The 19,996-nt window shown below is 50.3% G+C and overlaps 1 protein-coding gene across 1 annotated transcript; it reads left to right on the forward strand.

Annotated features, from left to right (window-relative positions):
* The first annotated feature begins 13,580 nt into the window (after positions 1-13,580).
* On the forward strand, positions 13,581-18,467 carry LOC142431622 (mitochondrial carrier protein SCaMC-3L-like). The gene is made up of 6 exons (XM_075536642.1): positions 13,581-13,712; positions 14,024-14,176; positions 14,342-14,446; positions 16,668-16,835; positions 16,933-17,080; positions 18,295-18,467. Exons 1-6 carry the CDS (start codon positions 13,581-13,583, stop codon positions 18,465-18,467), a joined length of 879 nt encoding a protein of 292 aa, XP_075392757.1.
* Positions 18,468-19,996: the final 1,529 nt, after the last annotated feature.

A 19,996-nucleotide genomic window follows, 5' to 3' on the forward strand; every position in this document is an offset into this window, starting at 1 on the left:
TTCTAATTCCCCAACTAACTTAATAACCACAACCCAACCCATCTGAAACTCTCAAAACAGACCCGAGCTCACTCCCTGACCTTGACAAAGCCTCTATCCACAAGCCCACTGAACACATGCCCAAGGCCCTAGCCAAACATAGGCATCCTTACCACTGTCACCTCTTTGAGGGGAATTGTCTGGAAACACAGCCCCTACACAGACCCTTGAAAACTCCCTGAATGAAGTCCTTTGCTGCCGCCGCAACACTACCTAATTTCCACTGCAAACCTTCCAGCACCTGTCTTTGCCTATCAGCACCCCAACACCCCCACTTCCTTTACTCTATGTGCAATAACTTGACCTCATTCCTCATAGATACTGTGAAGGGCTCAAAACATACCATGCGGAGTGTTTTAAGTCAAATCATCGTTGAGCAGGGTTGGCCAGGGCTTTTTTGAGGCCAAACCACCACATTAAAAGCTTTCCCGGGTATTGGCATCAGCTACACTGTGTATAATACAATGAAGGGTTCCCTGGAAATTTGGGTGACAGCGAGACCACAGGTAGACAGGGATGATAGGTGGGGTCAGTCCATTCCACACTACATGATGTGAAACCCCCCCACATGACAGGTCCCCATGTGTAGGACATCAGTGTGTGCCAGAAGGTGTCAGAAAATTCCCAGAGCAGGAGTGGAAGCCCAGCATGTGGTGGCAGCCGCTGGGGGCAGCCTGGTGGCCATTTCACTGGCATGCACTGGCAAAGTTCTTGCCATGTGTGTGACCCAGGATCCATACCATCCGGACACACTCCTGCACTGCTACCCTCTTCTTTCAGTTGAGAGCTTCTGGTTTGTACTGTGCTGTGAACGTGTTTCAGCCGGAGCATGAGATAGGTTGACTTTGGGAAAGAGCTCTCCTGTCCTCGCTTCATGGTCTCACCCATGCCTGGGTGCGCTACTCAAAGCTGCCCACAATGGGGGACCCTGCGGGGTCAAAAGAGGGGGAAGCTTTTCCAGAAGCTCTGGCCTTACAGCAATATGCCAGGTACCACAGTGTGACAGACAGATGGTTGTCAGGGACTCCAATCACCCCATGATTTCCTCTGAGATGAGATCCATGGCTTCCCAGGTCCTGAAGACCTGGCTGACGCTGGGCCATCCAGACCAGGACTAGGACCTGTGAGCCTGGCCATTGCAGATGCTCTGATGACAGGGGATCCACTCCTTGTATAACGGTTACTTCCTTAACATGCTGGGTCCGTTACCTTTAGTCACTTATCCCTCCAGTACCAGTAACAGGCACGTGAGACTGTGCATTTCAGATGCTGTGGGGCTGTGATCCCCTCATTCTATCATGGATACACACCATACGTGTTTGGAATTATGCCTCATGCATACACTGACATGGCCATACATAAGATTGGCAGGGCTGGTGTGGCCCAGGGCTAGAGCCCATTCTGACCTTCCTCTTCCTCCTGCCCCTCTCACTGATTCTGTACAGTTTCTGCAACACAAGGACGAACATCGCATACTCAGCAACCTGGGGGCAAACATCTGCATTGTGACACTGTCCACAGTCTATTGCCAGACAGCCAGCCACCCATTAATAAGAACGAAGATGCAAGCTGAAGGGCAGCCTGGCCTCTATGCTGCCCATCTTATACACCCACTAAAATCCTCCAATTGCCGGCCCACTGCACCCAATTCTCTATACTTGAGTTTGGCCTCGTATGCTTTCCACCGACATCCTCCAAGTCATACATACCCCCAAATCTGAACTTCTGCCCAGTTTCGTGGTCCGTGGCTTTGACTTCAGGCACGAAAATACATCCCCCTCCGTTCCAACAATGGTTTGGGCAATAACTTGGCCTCGTTCCCCTAATTACTGTCGAGGGCGATTTCCACAATGAAAGTACTCATCTGGTGAATCCTGGCACAGCAAGCTTGGCATGGACTAAACAGAATCCTGAACCCACCTTACTCAAGGTCATTCCTGCACGAGCAATCAGCTATTCGGTATAAGAGCAAAGGAAGACCACCATCAGAGTTTAAGTCAGAGCTCAACCACAGGCACAGGGTCAGAAAGAGACAAAAGGGCGGAGTCGACTGAGTCCCCCTCGTCCTCAAATCTTGCTGTTTCATCTGTGTGGAACAGTTGTGGAAAGAGAGTGTGCTGGAGCTTTAGGCCTGGAAGATGCTGGAGCCTCTAACGCTAGAGTTCATGTCGGGACTGCAGTCTGGATCCTGCCAGGAATCAAAAGACATGCTGTGGACTCAAGAGCAAATGGGGAATTGGGAATCAGTTGGCAACTAAAGGGTGAGCTTGGCCGGGTGTGCCTGGGATGCCGGGCCTGGGAGGGGAGCTGTGACTTCCAGTGGCACTGTCAGGTAAATGCTGGCCTCCTAACTACATGGTCAGTGGTTCACAGACCTCACGTGCTCTTTGAGAGAAAGAGGAGGCTGTCTGCTCCTATTAAGTTGGATAGCCTGGGTAACCCCATAGAGGGCATTTGTAAGTTACTATCTACTGGAAACCCTGGTTTTCATGCTTTTAGAAAGGGACCCGGGCCCTGGAATTCTTGAGTCTGGAAAGAGAATGGGGACATTTTAATCACTGATTCTAAGAGATGAACAAGCATCCCCAGGTCCAGAAGGAGGAGTCCTTGTGATTCCTGTGTCTAATTGGGGAGCATGGATCCTTAGGTTTGAGGGGGCTGGTGGTAGGCCCCTGCAGTCCCCACATGTTAAAGGGAATGCCCTAGGATTCCCCAAATCGAGGCTGGCAGCTGAGATTTCCAATTCCAAAACAGGAATGAGGTACTGGGGAATCTCTAGGATTAGAAAGGATGCCAGGGTACCTGTACCCTGAATCTTGAAGGCAGTAGAACATCATGACGTTGCCAGGGTTCCGCAGATAAGATGGAGGATAGGATCAGATTTGTGACCTCCAGGCCTTACAGTAAGGGGGGCGGGTGGCTTTACAGGAATCAGAAACTCGGATCCCACACTTCTTGGAAGTTCCCTGAGCCCTCGGTCTTTGAATTTGGCAGGGAAGCCCGCAGCATGGAATTCTATGCGACTTGGGAGAAAAGCGGGTGAAGAGTATTTTCACCCAAGGAGGCATGTCGGAGGGAGGAATCCAGAATGACATAGGACAGCTCTAGTTTTCCTTCACTCTGTGACCGTCATGTTCTGGAAAGACCTGATCCTCAAGCCCACCGAGTGCCAGGCCTGCCTACCTGGATCACGAGGGTGGTAAACCAAAAAGTCAAGCCTGAATTTCCATATCCCATAACCAAGGACCGTGTCGCCTCCCTTTCCCATCTCCTACAACCAATCCAGTTTCCCCTCTTCTGTGAGATCGCACCCACTGTAGCCGCGTTTTCCTTGGCTCCCACCAAAAGCAAGCACTGGATCACTTCCATTGCCATTTCTTACCAATGGTGTCAGGCATCCAGGTGCAGCCGCTAGCTCACCTCAGCCATTGGCTGCATTTAGAAGTCAAGTCTAGAAAAGGATTCTGGTCACGGGGAAAGCAATCCAGTCTCAGTGCAATCACATCCAGACGACTTCTCCGTGGACTGGTTACAGCCAGTTCAGGCCTTCACAAGGCCGCCCTCCATTGGTGGGGGTCGCGATGATCGCACCAGCACCCGCCAAGTGTGTTCACAGAGGCCTTCGAAAGCCTTGGGCTCAGCACCCGTGAGCCCTCGAAGCCTTCGCTCTGGTCCCAGAGCGCGAGCTCCCGCTTCATGTGGCGCCATGCTCCCAGGTCAGGTCGGTTTGCCCGCCAACGACGGCTGCTCGCAACCCATTGGCTCTCAGAGAAGTCCAGTCCCCCGTGCTCCCGCCTTCTGACCGTCGCTGCTTTCTGATTGGCGGTTGGCCTTGAAGGCTCGCGATTGGTGGCCGTGAGCGAGGGCCGTCTCCCATTGGTCGCGCTCCGCAGTCCGTTATGGTGACGGCGGGAGGGGGCGGTGCCTCCCGTCAGCTTGGACTTTCCTTGTGGAGCCAGGCCTCCTCCCGCGGGATTCCCTCCTTCTGCTGGACTTCTGCCTCAGCGTCAGGCCGGTCCTGCCACGCCACGTGGGAATACAGCCCCGGGGGACGCTGCCCGGACATGGACGCCTGCAAGCGGGCCCAGAGCCCCCGGAGCTCCCTGCCTGGCCCCAAAGTGCGGCCCAGGACGCTGAGGTCGCGGTGGCGGTGGCTGGGGTGCAGTGGGCCAGGCTTTTCTCAGCCGCCCAGCGAGGGTGTCCAGGGACCCGAGGGGACACCTTAGCTGTGTGACCGCCACGAGAGGAGTCTTTGGTTCCTGGGGGGCGCTTGCTGCTTGGCGTGCAGGGGAGGAGTCAGGAGTAAGGTCGCGAGCCAGGGGTCGCCTTTGGGGGTGGGGTCCTAGGTCATGCGTGGGAGGAGTTGCATCACGCATGATCCTCTCAGAGTGACCCCGCGGCACAGGGAAGGGAGAGTCCGGGGTCCCGTCATCAAATTCGTGACAATCAGGGGACCCTCTCCTCGGACAGTTTAACCCCTGTCCTGGAAGCAAGAGGTCCTACTGGGTATGTCTGCAGTGTCTCTCTCCCCAATCAGTGTTGAGCTTACCCCTCTTTTCTGTGATGTCTCTCTCCTGCCCCTATGGGGCTTACTTACATGAGAGTCAAAAGTTCTTCAGGTCTGCACAGTAGTGAGGGAGCAAGGACTCAGCGACACTGCAGGAAAGGGTGGAATTGCCCTGCTGATTTTGAGACTGCAATTCTGTATGGGAACAAAAAGCCTCCTCTTTCTCCCATGGCCCAACGCGTGGTTTTGAGCCACTCATCTAGCAGGTAGCTGCCCAACACATACCACTGCACCTGGGGCATGTGCCACAACCACTGGACTCTGCTCGTCTCATGGTTGAGGACAAAACAGTGGGGAAGCCATGGTTCCTGTCCTCCTTCTGGGGCTCTGGTGTACAAGGGATGGCGGCTGTCAGGGACCTGGAGCTGAGCCCCAGAGCACGGCCTAGTGGGATGGTAACCCAGTGATCCTGCTTATTTCTAGATTGCAGTAAAGACGGGAGACTACTGGTCCACTGCCCTCAACAGCAGTACACCCAAGTTTGGGTTTGGTGGCCAAAAGCGACACAGTGGGCATAAGGAGGTCACTTGTGGCCACAGTGCAGTAGGAAGAGAGCTCTCAGGGGCTGAGCGTCCAGTGCTTTTCTTTGGAGTTGGCTCAGAGTGGGGGACCGCTGCCCTTTGGGCTTTTAACCCTTCAGCAATCTCTGCTTTGTTCTTGTCTCCTCTTTTTTGTCAGCCTGCCCTCTAAGCTTCTTGTGACTCCCATGGTGCTCCACTGAAATCTCCTTCATTTAAGAACAGGAGGGCGTTATCACCTACCTCAGCAGCAGCCTGCAGTTCAACCAAAGGTCCCCACCCCAATAGAGCACTCAGTGTGAACTCCCTTGAAAGAAAATATGTAAAACTATTAATAATCTGAAACCACAGGAGAATATCGGTGATGTGTGATGGTTACCATGGCTTCCCATTAGAAGACACACCTATCAAATAAAAACAGGATTTTTTATCTTTCAATAAGAAACACAAAGCATATTCTGTAGTCTTTTTTAGACATGACAATAGTTGTGGTAGTTACATAATCTCCTGTCAACTGGTGGTTAGTAAGAAATAAGGGGTGCAATTTAGCCTGGCAATCAGGTCACAGTTGGATGCCCTCATTAAGAGGTGCCACAGATGTAAGTGGCTCACTGGAGGTCAGATCCACACTCTCTGTGCTACACATTCCTGTTGATAAGGCACGTGGAGCCACACTTTTGACAGACAGAGCCCTTGAGATGCATCCAGCACCATTGGATCCACAGGACTTTCCACCCACTTGTCTCTGATCTTCTTGTATTCTGCACTATTGCCTGTGCTGCATGAGGCTGAGGAGGAATTTAGGAACTGGTATCAGACATATGGGCTAATGGAAGACTTAAGGATTTGACCTAGTGTGGGCTGGGAGGGTTTCCTAATATTCAATTACTCATTGATATAAAGTGGTTTTTGCATTTAAAGATGAACTGAAATATATACCCAGGACTGAAAAAAATCACTTTGATATTCTGGCAGACTGGTTATAACCAAATAAAGGCTCTTTAAATTTATAACACATTTTAGTGGCTGTCGCTTTTTTAACCCATAATAGTGTCTCAGATATTTTTATATGCTCAATTTTCATTCTCATATGCTTCAAGGAATATTTTGACTTTACTCTTTATTTCCTCAAACACTCAGTGGTTTTTAAGTAACGTTTGGCTTATTTATATGTATTGGACTATTGGAAGGTGATGATTCTATACTTAATCTGATTTTTTATAATTAATAAAATTATTTAATGGAAATTTATCATGTGCTAGGGCAATAAGTTATGCAGGTTTTATGGTCTTCTATTATTTTTAATCATTTTATTGGGGGTCAAACAACTCTTATCATAATCCATCCATCCATCCATTCAGGAAGGAGATGAGCCAGTCAGGGTGCAGTGTGGCAAGGGTGAAACATACAGCTTTCCTCTAGTTTTTGAATGCTTCCCCCCTCCCTAGTACCATGATACCGATTCTACCTTAAAATCCGGCTAGAGCAGAGGATGCACATGGGTAGAGATAGGAACTGGAAACACAGGGAATTCAGGACAGATGACCCCCCAGGACCAGTGATGAGAGCGGTGATACTGGGAGGGTGGAGGGTAGGTGGGATAGAAAGGAGAACTGACTACAAGGATCTCCATGTAACCCCCTCCGTTGGGGGCAGACAACAGAAAAGTGTCAGAATGGAGACGTCGGACAGTGTCAGACATGACAAAATAATAACAATTTATAAATTATCAAGGGTTCATTAGGGAGGGGAACAAACGAGGAGCAGATACCAAGGGCTCAAGTAGAAAGAAAATATTTTAAGAATGACGATGGCAACAAATGTACCATTGTGCTTGACATAATTCTGACTTTACACCATTGTAAGCTGAAAACTGTAGTATCTTCATATTTCAAATTGTGTCGACGGTGATTAATGGCATTAACTTAAGATGTTGTAACTTTCTGTAGATTTGGGGGATTATCCCTTTATCTAATGTATTATCACTGAGTACTTTTTCCCAATCTAGGGGTCCTCTGTTGACTGTTTGCATGAAATAGTTTGATGTGCATAAATCATTCATTTTCAGTAGTTCCCAGTATTTTATTTTCAATTTCCATGTATTCTAAGGTTTGGAGTTAATCATTCTCTGGTTGATTTCTAAATTTATGGCATTGCGATTGACATGATGGTTTGTAGTACATCAATGTTTTTTTTAATTTACCGATGCTTCTTTCATGACCTAAAATATGACCTGTTGTGGAATAGCTACCATAAATGCCAGAGAGATAGTGAATGGAATTGCTGTGAGTGAGCTTTTCTCGATATACCTGAGATCAACTTTGTCGGTTTCCCCTGTATTTTGGCTGGTATTCTTTAGAGTTGATCAGTCTTTGGTTGAAAGTGAAGTATTGAAGTCTCCCAGAATGGTATAATTTGATCTATTTTTCTCTTCATTTCTGTAAGAATTTGATGGATATGTTTTTATGCTTTTTCATTTGGTGCTTTTATGTTCATGAAAGTTATGGTTTCTTGGTCAGTTAAGGCTTTCATAATTGAATAGTGACCCTATTTGTCATTTATTATATCATTAATCTAGATGTCTATTTTGTCAGAGATTAATAGTGCTACTATATTTTACTTGTGATTACTGATAGCTTGGTATGTTTTCCCCATCCTTTGATTTTTGAGTCTATGCTTATCTATGCTTTATGGCATTAAATGTGACCAAATCTGGAGTAGGCTTCATGTGTACTAAAAAAAAGAAAAGGTATAATGTGTTTTGTTGGGTGAAGTTGTCCTTCTTGTGTCTAAGAGATCAAGTTGATTGTATTGCTTAGTTCTTCTTTATGTTCCTTAATTTTCTAGATAATTTTGTCATTTGCAAAATTGATGGGAAATGGGATAATTGGTTCCCATTTGCTGTGTTGATCACAAGATCAATTCTACAGACCATGGGCCATACGTTGAGGGCGAGCTTGGTGTCAGTGGTCTTTAGTGCTATTGTGGATCATCTAGGGCATGGTCAGCAACCTTTTTGGCTCTCACAGGATCCTCTTTTTGGGGATTTACAAGAAAACACAAAGGAAATTTTTAACTAACTGCCACACTGTCTTTTCTGATTCTACCATCCTCAGCACATTAGAAGAACTTCTATCTCCTCAGTATAGATGGATACAGACCAGCATGAGGTCGTTCCAGAGCCTTGCTCTCCCTCTTCCCTGGTGAAATCACTGCAGGTAACAGTGGAAGAAGTTGCCTAGATATATCTTTCTTGTCCTTTTCAAAAATGTTTCTTCCTTGTTGAGAACATCCACATCAAAACACTCATTTATCCAGTAACGACTTCATGTACAAGCAATTGTCGCTGACGCATGATGTCCCTCCAGTGGTGTGACCATTCTCACCTACTTTTCCCCAGATATCCTCCTCCATTCTCATTAATTCATTATATTCAAGTTTCCTATCGAATAAGTACCTGTCACTGCACGAATACCTGGCTGTGGTGACAACAATGGCTTTATACTAGGTTTTGAGGTGAGATACTGCAAGACCACCAGCTTCGTTTTTCTTCTCAAGGAGTTCTTTGCCTATCCTGTTTTTCTCTCTTGTGGACCAGAGAAAAAAGTATTCAAAATACAAACAGGAAAAATAATGCACAGTAAGAAGCTGAGGGTCGTTATTTTATGTCTGCTTCTGTTCTAAGCTTTGTCCATCAGCTTTGACTCTGATGTGGACATTAACTTGTGGATTGATGAGATGTTGCCACTAGAGGACACAGAAAGTCAATGGAAAGCAAAGAGAGAAAATAATCATATTTCTCCCTCGTCATTACTTGTCCCACAGTTGTTTAAGAAGTCTTATTAAAGATTTATTATAAGAATAGTGCACAGCACAAAGAGGGAGAGGTTATAGGAGTGTTAGAACACAGAGCAACAGCCATGCCAACAGAAGATGGCTGGATCGATCTCTTGTCTTTGGCAGAAATCAGGACTCTGAGGAGCAGAGAAGTTTTGAGCAGTTGGGGGCAGTTTCCGGTCATATATTATTTACTACCTTGTGGTCTTTTATGATGTCAGGTTGGGGTAGAGATTAAGGTAAAGGGAAGTATTGGGGTGTCTGATACACCTGAGAGACCTATAGTCTTATGATTAGGTTAATGATCATGAAGGATAAGATCTCAGATGGCCTAGGTCACAGGGAATGGGATTTTCACGTCATGGGTGATGGAGGTGATCACGTGGTGGTGAGGAGTGTAGTCTATCCATGCCATCTACCTGGATGGTGGAAAGAGACAAATGAAGCAATGACCTACTCAGAGGCAGGATGCTTACCAAAGTGGCTTTGTGTGCTGTCCAGGGGGTAGTGACATGGGACAGCTGGAGAATAGTTATGGCCATCCAATATGTCAGGCAGCAGAGGGTTCAGTCAGCTTTGCTCCTTTGGCCTAATGTCAGCAAAGAAATTGTATTATATTTAACTTTCATCAAAATGATAGATCTTCATTTTGTTTAGACCTGTCTGTGTGCATCCATGATGATCAAATTCATCAGGGGATTTGAAAAGTACTTTCTATACATTATAATTGAGGTGAAGCAACAGTTAAGCTCTGCCTACTACCCAAATGGGTCGTCGTAGTAACCTACACTGGTTCCACCAGAAGCAGTTCTTTGAATTGCTAGCTCTGGGGCTGTTCTCCTTTGGTGTTTAGGGTCATTAAGACTTAGGATCTCTTGGGCCCTTTTGAGGCTGGATCCCTCAACAGAATCCAATGCATGTTATCCAATAGTAGTGCTGTCTACGGTAATATGATTCATTCTTACAACCCAAGTGAACTATTATCAATCGCTCTCTTCTTATGGATGTCACACTCGGTGTGTAGCACAAGCTATTACCCAGGATTCATAGGAATCTGTCAGAAATGGAAGCATATTTGCTGCTTTGATGGTATTTTGTTCCCAGTGAGGAGAATGTATAATCAAACGCAGATAAACTGAAAAAAAAAAAACAAGCAAAACTGAGCTAATCTCACTTCTTATCTGGCTATAGGAGTCTCTGGATGGCTCAGTTTTGTCCTGCTCCTCTCCCTCCTCCATTGCATCCTTTGCCACTTACACCTCATTGACTGTCACAACACAGCCTCATTCAAATCACCTTCGATGTTGTCTTCACTGTGCCCGTTTTCACAGTTCTGGCTCAAACCTTGACTTGATTGTGTTAGAGAGGGTTCTCTAGGGAAGCAAAACATGGATTCTTTTGAATATTTATATATATGTGATATGACAGCTAATCAGTCCACATAGCAGTACAGAGGGCTCAGTCCAACTCACTTCTGTTTGTGAAGTCCTTTTGTAAACATAGACACACACTCAGGATTCTCACTTTCCCTTCTACAGTGTCCTGGGATACCTGGCGTACCTGGCCAAAAACCTGCCCGACACCTTCCGTGAGGCCAAGTTCCTGATAGCATACCGGTGTTCTCTAGTGTCTGGGCCATCTTCCTCCCAAGGGAGCTCATGGTCGTTGTGGATATTTCCATCTTGGCCTCCAAGTGTGGGGCATGTAGGCTTCATCTTTGCACAACAGTGCTATATGATCTCCCTAAGGCCAACTAGAAACACATCGAATGGGTTAAGGAATAAAATATGCTTGGGAAGAAAGTGATCCACAGCTCTGTGAGCTTTTCTCATAGATTTTACAAAAATAATAAGCATAAGTCGAAATATAAACGATGCCTTCCCCAGTCAGTTTTTATGCCATGAACGCATCAGCTTTTGTTTTCCATGGCTTGTTGATTTCAAGTTCTGGGAGTGAGTTCCAATCCATAGGAACCTCGGGTACAAAAGAAGAAGGCCCGAGCCGGGCCTGTGCATTCTCACAGTTTGTGGACACTTGACTCTTGCATCCAGTTTTCCAGTCCTCTCGCTGGGGTCACTTTCTTACTGCTTTCTTTCCTACACCTAACATGTCATCCTTTCCCAGCTACTGGTCCCTCTTGTTAGTAAGTCCAAAATAAATGAGATAACTCCTCACAATCTGAGTATGCTTCTCACAGAACTGATTTGCTTGTTCTACATCTCTAAACAGGAAGTAAAGGGAGGAGCCAACATCCTTGGGCGGGTCCAGCAGTGAACTCGCTGGCATTGAGGCCACCGGGAAGAGGGGCTTTGGTAGAAAGTCCTTGCGATCCATGTCTGAAAGATGATGAAAGAGCTGGTGACTACGCCAACCCCCCATCCCAGCAGCCACTTCCATCCATCTGCAAACCACCTTGCCCCCGGTCAGGTCGCTGTGACAGTCCTTGTCGGACAGAAAAACTGCGGGGAGCAGCTAGCCTAAAAATCAGCAGCAGGTGCGCTTCACCACCATGTAGCTCTTCAAGCTGTCAGAAACGGGGTGGCCTAGCCTTCACTTCTGTAACTCGCCTCTCGGTACTTTCAAACCGGGCACTTTTCAGTGAATAAACCAGGCTTTGACCGGTTCCCATGGACAAAATCCTGTGGCATACTTCCTCCTCGGGAACCAGTGAGGACGCCATGCGTGGGGCCGGACTCCAGGTTGGAGGACGAGCCCCAAAGTGGGCAGGGAGACAAGCCTGGAGATCTGCTTCTGCCCAGAGACCTACAAGAAAGTCCTTTAAAGCACAGTTCTACTCGCTACCGCTGGGGGCGCAACGGGCCAGTCTGACAATTGTATTTATGGGTTTGTTTTCCCTGTAACACATTAGTAGGTTTGGGGCGCCAGGTAGGGGCCCCGATGGGGCACGTGGGCAAGGGTTCAGCTGTGAACCTAAAGTGTGAGGCTTGAAGCCACCAGCCCTTCCGGAGAGCGATGTGAGCACCCTTGGGGCCTGGTGGGCTTGCCGCCGCGGGGTGGCTCTCAGCTGGGGCTGTGGGCTTTCCTGCCACACACCAGGGGCTCACAAGGACCTCTGTGACCTCACTGGCTCAAGGAGGACTTAAGGCCCTGCAGACGGCTCTTACTTTGAGACGACAATGGCGACTCTACCTGACAAGAAGCAACAGCGTTGCTCTTGGGCAAAAACCCAATTTCAAAGATTCACGACATTTTTATTCCCCCAAAATCCAGCCCCGCGTCCGTCCCCACCGCCTCGCATCATGCCCCCGCCCCCATCACCCTCCCAGGACTGGAATCCCCCGAACACTCTCCTTCCCAGGCCTGTGTTCAGCCAGGTGGCTGACCACAAACAAAAGCCTGCCACCTACCAGCAGGTAAGACTGGGGACTCAGCACACATTGTGGGGGAGGGCGAAAGCAGCCTGTGCCCTGCCTTTAGCTCCCTAGGTCCGTGTCAAAAGGGGGGCTTTGCCAGTCAGGCACCGACCTATTCTCTCACAGTTAGGAGGCCGAGGGCATTCCTCCAACACAGAATGAGCCTATGGGGCAGAGGGGGTTTCTGAGGCTAGCGGGCTTTCAGAGAGCAGGCAGCCTCAACTTTCTCTTTAAAAAAGGGCTGGTGAGGAGGAACAACTGACCTTACTGTTAACAGTTCAACACATAACCTGTGACACCACCAAGGAACCCAGTTAGGAGTTCAAATTCAGAGTTCTCTCTCTCTGTCCTCTGTCTCTCTCTGTCTCTCTCTCTCTCCCTGTCTCCTTTTTCATCCATTTATGCTTCATGTGGTCTCTTAGAGCTCAAAAGAGATGGGCTCAGAAACCTCTCTGCACTCATGTCGGAAACTCACTGCCATAAATCCCTGCTGACTCACAGTGACCCCACAGGACTTGGTAGAAGTGCCCCTTGTTGTCCGGAGACTGGAGCGCTTTAAGGGAGTAGAAAGCCTCATCTTTCTGTGGAGCGTGTGGAGGGCTGGGATTAGTCACTGCTGACTTCCTGGTTAGCAGACCAAATGCATGACCCCCGGGAGGCCATCAGGGCCCCTCTCACAAGTGTGGTGGTTGACAGCATGTTGAGAATGTGAGGCAAGACAGAAAAGGCCGACTATCACACAAAGGTGGGCCATCTCAAAAAACTCCCAAATCAAGAAAATTTTAAATTATCATTCAAAAAAGATCGACCCACTCGGGAACTTGCCGGGCCAGTTCTACTTTGCGGGTAGGGCAACTGTTGGTCGGAGTTGGCCCGATGACAGTGGGTTTGGCTGGGTTTGGCCTGGTCCTCTGTAGGCTTCAAGTCTGCTCAGCCCTGAAAGACTCCACGCAGGAGAATGCGTCTGTCACATCTGTCTTCTCTTGCTGGTTGATGTGGACTGCTGACCATTGGGCGAGCAGTGGGTTGCTTACCTACCGCAATTAAGACGCTGGTTAAGAGTTGCCACGAGTATCTCTTGGGTAGAATACCTCAATTCCTAAGCCCCTCTAGGCGAGCCCAGTGTCCCGAACCAAGCAGAATGGATTGGCATGAGCTTCCGACCTGGGCAAGGAGAGGAGAGCCCATGACATTGGGTGGGGATCTCTATCTGGCCCACAGCTGTTGGATAATGGAGAAGTCCTCATGGTCCCCATTGGGGACGCAAGGATGGACAAGGAGGGGGCCTGGTGGAAGATTCTGCTCTCTGGAGCCGTCGCGGGAACCGTGTCCCGCACCAGCACCGCCCCTCTGGACCGGACCCGAGTGCACATGCAGGTGTGGGCGTGGGGCCTCCACTGCAGCCAATGGGCATTAGTGGGCGGGGCTTTCCCGGTTTCAGGGTGGGGCTCTAGGGTATTGTTGGGGATACAGGAAGGAGATTGTGGTTTTGGTGGATGGGGACAAGGGCGAGAAATGGAGCTCAGAGGTGAGGGGGAAGCTTGGAGTGATGGGCGGAGCCTGATTTTTTCATTGGCGCTGGCTGCACCCAGATCCGAGGAGCTGGGAGCTGCAGGTGGGGCTGGGTTGAGAATGGAGAGGGCATCGGGGAGGGGTTTGTCCAAGGGTCAGGTCTTTTCCACCCTCAGGTTTACTCTTCCAAAAAACACCTTATGAACCTGCTGGGGGGGTTACGGAGCCTGATCCAGGAGGGAGGCTTCCGCTCGCTGTGGCGCGGCAATGGTATAAACGTGCTCAAGATCGCCCCTGAGTATGGGATCAAGTTTCTCGTCTTCGAAGAGGTAGGAAGTGATAGGTGTCTACAGCCCCGCCCTCCGGATCACACGAGCCCGCCTTCCCAGCCCTCTGTCTCCTGTCCGAGTCCTCAGGCCCTCTCCAAGGTGGGCTTGAGGCTGGAAGGCCCCGGAGCTGTGCTCACCTTCCTCTCTCCTCGCTCGGGCCCGCAGTGTAAAGCTCACTTCGGGGAGTCCTCAAACCCCATCTTCCAGGAGGATGTCTTGGCGGGGTCTCTGGCGGTGGCCGTTTCCCAGACGCTCATCAACCCCTTGGAGGTAAGTGAGAGCCTGCTCAGTGGACGGCCTCGCACAATGAAGCGACTGCAGCCCCTACCTACTGCGCAATGACTCTTGTGCCCCAGGCATCCTGAACAAAGCACCGTGTTCGACCCTCACCAGGACCCGCCACATGATCTGCCGGCTCCATTTGGTTGGTGGTTACTGTCAGATTGGCTGTGATGCTAGGTAACCTGTTCATGGCATTCTTGGGCACCTCCTATGCACGTGACAGCTGGACTTTGACTGAGAAAGACTGAAGAAGCATCGATGCCCTTGAACGATGGTGCTGGTGAGGGATGTGGTCGGTTCCCCGGACTGTCAAATGAACTCCCAGATCTGCCAGAATGCTCTGAGAGGCAAGGATGGCGAAACTTTGGCTCCCAGACTTTGGCCATGTTCCTGTCCAGTGAGCAGGACCCACAAGGAGATGGGTGGATACAGTGGCTGCAAGCCCGGCAGAAACATCAGAAGCACAGTTAAGATGATGTACGATTGGGTTGGTTCCTGCTGCTCCACTGAGTCCCTGTGAGTCAGAACCGAGTCCCCAGCACCTCACAGGAAGCACTCGCATGACAGCAGGGAACACTGCTCGGACAGAGACACTCAGTGCCCTTTGGGGATACTGTTAATCCATCTCTGGGAAGCTGGCCCTTGTGTTTTACTGACCTCCTCCTTTCGCAACCAGGACATCTTTTTTTATCACCACTGGGTCTCCTGGTCACTCAGCCAAAGTCTTGCTGTCCTCACATCTCAGAAGCCTCTGCTGGCATTGCCCTAAGCCGGGCTCCTCCTTCGGGGATCCCATCGTCCAGATACTGTTCTTGCCAATACTGTCTTTCTTAGGCATAGACTGATTGCCCAACTGTTACGTGCATATGACGTCACCATGGCTTCCAGCTGAGTCCTGCCTGTGGCATTGTGGCTCTTGGACACTTCTCAAGAGGGGTGTTGCACAAGTGCCCAAGGCAGCCTGTCCCTTGAGTGCCTGATTGCGGCTCCAGTGGGAGCTAGTGGCAGATCTGAGCCAGACGGAAACCCTTGACTGCTTTGCTCCTTGCTCTTTGCTCTTTGCGTCACTCTGTTGTTTCTTGGTCCAGTTCTGAGGTCGTTGGTTTCCTCTGTGTTGGGGTGCCATCCATCCTGACGGCTGTAGTCTTTGATCTTCATCGGTAAGTACTTCCAGTAAACTTTCCTCCCAGCCAGCAAGGCTGTGTCCTTGGCACCCGGCAGGCTGCTCAATGGCCTTGCTCGGCTCCTGATTCCACGTACTTGTTGGCATCGCCCAGCATCTGGGATCACTGTCTGCACACAGGATGGAATCCTGAAGACAGGGAGGGGATCCGACGTTGAAGCACAACTTCCCTGGTTTGAAACCCTGCGGTCTTCCTGCCTCTGCTCATGTGTTCATATGAATGTGGGGACACAGCTGGTGTGGTTCAGGGAGCGTGAACATCAATTGTTTTGTGTTTCTAGTGTCCAGCATGTAGTTGACGAGACCAGATATGGCTGGGGATACAATCCCAGACAGTACACCTGAGGCACAGTTACCACCCTTCAGTCAGGAAGGCTGGCACGGGACGGGAATGGTTTCAGCAGAGCTTCTAGACCAAAGCTTCCCAGAGTGGGTGGGCTTGAGCCTGGAGGGAGCACGGAGGGAGGCGTGCTGAGAAGACCCAGTGAGGCTGCAGAAACAGATCCCTACACATTATGTGGTACCATTGGCTTTAGTAGTAAAGTGTTGCATTGCCAGCGGGTCATGATTTTGTTCTGAAAGGGGGTAGAAAGCAAAGTAAAATTGGGCACAACTCTTGTACCGGATAAACCAGGAAGCAAGGGCTGGCCATCTACTTGCCACACTCGTGTATAAAACCCTGGGGGGTTGCCTCCTGACAGATGAGGTTAACAAACCTGGAGAGTGAGTGTCTGTTTCCCTGGGGCGGGTGTTTGATTTGAGGCAGGGCTGGCTCCAGGGCACTTAGCCCCATATGTCCCACTCACTGCACTTCTCCGGGCCCCAGAACAGGGATGCCCATAGGGGTTCTGAGGACCCTCCTCACCAGTGTCCCCTTGACGACCGTGGACAGTCTCACCGACCTCTGAGGGCCTGGAGGCCCACCCCGTTGTTGAGCTGTGCCAACAGGGCTCCTTGCACAGGGACAGGGCATGAGTCCCCCATGAGACTACTGACAGGAGCTCCCTGGCCTCCCTGCCTCCACAGGTGCTGAAGATCCGCCTCACGCTGGGACGCACAGGCCAGTATGATGGCCTAGGTGACTGCGTCGGCCAGATTCTTCGCCGCGAAGGCCCGGCCGCGTTCTATAGGGGTTATGCGCCAAACATGCTTGGCATCATCCCTTATGCCTTCACTGACCTGGCTGTCAATAAGGTTGGCAGAGGTGGGGGTGAGGTTGCTGTAGGCGGCATTGACGTGGCCCAGGACTAGGGCCAATTCTGAGCCTTCTCTGGCCCCCTACCCCTTGCAGATGATGAACAACATACGGGTAAAGAGCAGAGGGGATAACGAAGAACACAGCCAGGCTTACAACATCTACACACAGACGGTGTCCACAGTGTGTGGCCAGATGGCTAGCTATCCCCTGACGCTATTAAGGACCAAGCTCCAAGCAAAAGGTCTGCCTGCCCCTGATGAGACCCACTTTGTGGCCCCACCAAATGCCCTCAGCACATCCCACACCCCCATTCTCCTTACTTGGCCCTGACCTCTTAGGCTGCCATCCAAATGCCTAGAACTCATACTTCCCCAAAAATCTTAACATCCTGTGCCATTTTCCCTCAGTCCCAAAGGTGATCTAGTCCTGGGTGACACACACCTCGACCCCGCCCCCACCCCGTGCATGTTTTCCTCCTGACCTTGTGACACAACACTTGCTGAGGAGATGGTGGCCAACTTACACATTCCCGTGTCGGAGGGAAGTTGGGAAACCCAGGGCTGTTTCGAGGGCCCCGTTTGGGGAAGGGCATCTCTAGGCCTTCCTTCCCTAGCATATATCGGTGGACTTCAAACTTCCAATTAGAAGCTGAGCCAATGTCCCAAGGATAGACCACACAGGGACCCCAGGACACAGGACTCACACCCCCAAAGAGGCCAGCTTGCTCAAATAGACTCATGTCACACCTGCACCATACATTCTATCCGGAGATTCACATTGACCCAAATGGACAGAGCAGAATGACTCCTTAAGGTCTCTGAAGTTGTCCATCCTCACGGGAGCAGAGAGCTTCAGCATTCATCACTTGACACTGACTCGGGAACCCTAGAAGATGGGGTGGAATGCCATTGTGGGTGTCTGGGACTGTACCTCAACCATTATGGGAGTAGACAGCCTTGTCTTTTTCCCAGAGAGGCACTGGTGGGTACACACTGCTGGCTTTGAGGTGAGCAGACTAGACTCAACGCACTGGGCCACCTGGGCTCACTTCACCTTTAGCAGCTCCTCCTCACCAGGGTCCCCAAAACAACTCCTCAGATCTAATTCCCCAACTACCTTAATCACCACAACCCAACCCATCTGAAACTCTCAAAACAGACCAGAGCTCACTCCCTGACCTTGACAAAGCCTCTCTCCACAAGCCCCCTGAACACATGCCCATGGCCCTAGCCAAACATAGGCATCCTCACCACAGTCACCTCTTTCAGGGGAATTGTCCAGAAACCCTTTCCCTACACGAGCGCCTGAAAACACCCTGAATGAAGTCTTTTGTTGCCGCCTCCACACTAGCTCATTTCCTCTGTAACATTCTAGACTCCAGGCTTTTCCTATCAGCACCCCAACACCCCCACTTCCTTTATTATATGTGTAATAACTTGGCCTCATTCCTCAAAGATACTGTGGAGGGCTCAAAGCCCACCATGCGGGCCATTTTCAGAGACATCATGGCTGAGCAGGGCTGGCCGGGGCTCTTCCGAGGCCTAACACCCACTCTATTAAAAGTTATCCCGGCTGTGGCCATCAGCTGCACGGTCTATACAACAATGAAAAGCACCCTGGGAGTTTAGGTGAGAGCCAGACCACAGGTACATAGGGGTGATTAGGTGGGGACAGTCCCTTCAACAGTACATGATGTGACACCCGCTCCTCCTGACAGGCTCTCCTGGGGAGGACATGATTGTGTCCATGGAGGTGCCTGAAAACTCCAGGAGCAGGAGTAGAAGGCCAGCATGTGGTGGAAACCGCTGTTGGCAGACTGGTGGCCAGTTCCCTGACATGCACTGGCACAGGCCCAGGAACCAACCCAACAACTTCATGCAGGTGAGGGGCTTTGGAGAGAACTGCCATCTCCCCAGGAGTATATGAACTTTGGATGAAAGGGTTCCAAGTGGCGGTTGTGTAATTAGGTCAATTGAAAGAGATTTCAGACAAAATGAGGCATTCAATTGCTCACCTCTCAGACGTCCAGGATCTCAGCTGTCAGATCCATGCAGGGAGGGGGGATATATTTCAGGTCAGGGCTTATATACACTTTGGGGACATGCAAGCCCCCCTGGTTCCATTGTAAATGGGCGGGGTTGTACCTTCGGCATACTTGCAATAGGAAGGGACAGGCAAGGGGTGTACACGCCACAGTAAGAGCAGGTACTAAGAGTATCCATGTGACAAGATTGGTGGCCTCTAAGGACCAGAAGGCAGCCAAATCTTGTACCTCCTGGAGTTGGCTTCACCTGGCTTTGGGGCTGTCCTTCAGGGGAACAATCCACTGTCCCACTGATCAGGGAGTGGGCCCCATCTCAGGTGGGACAGACTATATAGTCTGAATGCTCTAGATGGCCATAGCCCTCAGGCAGGAAACCTTGAAGCAGTTCACCTCCAAGTGACTAGCCATTGACCATGTGTTAGCAAGCAGCATCTTAGGTTTGGATAAAATATGGGGGAACAACCTGGGGAATAACCTACCTGTATGCGACACATTCCCAGCACCCTTGTGTCCCTGCCCAGGTCTACTCCTACAAAACCAACAACCTGGATATCCTGGGGGACCTGTGGAGCATGGTCAATGCAGGTGCGGTCCACTCATTGAGCTGTGGCAATGACATGAACGTCCTCAAGGGAGAAACTAGAGGGCACACAAGTTGATCAAGTTCATGGCCCATGAACAGGAGGGAGCTGTCAGCAGGCATGGCATGGTAGGTAGCAGTGGGGGCTGGGCTCTTGGAGTTGAAGGGGCACTGCTAAGGCCCTGACACCTGTGCCTCCCACCCACAGGTTACATGGGCCATCCGGTGCCAGTAAGACATTCTGTGTGGACAGGAGAGCTCAATGGCTGGCTGCATGGCTAGTGCCAGAAATCAAACCTATATTCCAGAAAAGAAAGCATCATTGATCCAATGGAGGTGAGGAGGAGCTTGGGCCAACAGCAGGGGGAGCGCCATTAGCTGCTCCTGAGGCAGCACTCCTTTTGGAGTGTGGCAATGGGAGGTAGGGTTTCCAGAGAGAGTGATCAAGTGCCACCCTGTTGGCACCAACTCCTTGGATCCCAGAAGCCACAGAACAAGCCTTGCCTGTTCCCATGTCCTGGCCTCTGTGCTCC

Source organism: Tenrec ecaudatus, chromosome 1 (genome assembly GCF_050624435.1).
Source record: "Tenrec ecaudatus isolate mTenEca1 chromosome 1, mTenEca1.hap1, whole genome shotgun sequence".
Taxonomy (NCBI): Eukaryota; Metazoa; Chordata; class Mammalia; order Afrosoricida; family Tenrecidae; genus Tenrec; species Tenrec ecaudatus.

Coding starts and splice junctions, on each gene's coding strand:
- LOC142431622 (XM_075536642.1), top strand. CDS start 13,581: ATGGTCCCCATTGGGGACGCAAGGATGGACAAGGAGGGGGCCTGGTGG. Junction 16,836..16,932: donor CTGACCTGGCTGTCAATAAG/GTTGGCAGAGGT, acceptor TACCCCTTGCAG/ATGATGAACAACATACGGGT. Junction 17,081..18,294: donor GACCAAGCTCCAAGCAAAAG/GTCTGCCTGCCC, acceptor CATTCCTCAAAG/ATACTGTGGAGGGCTCAAAG.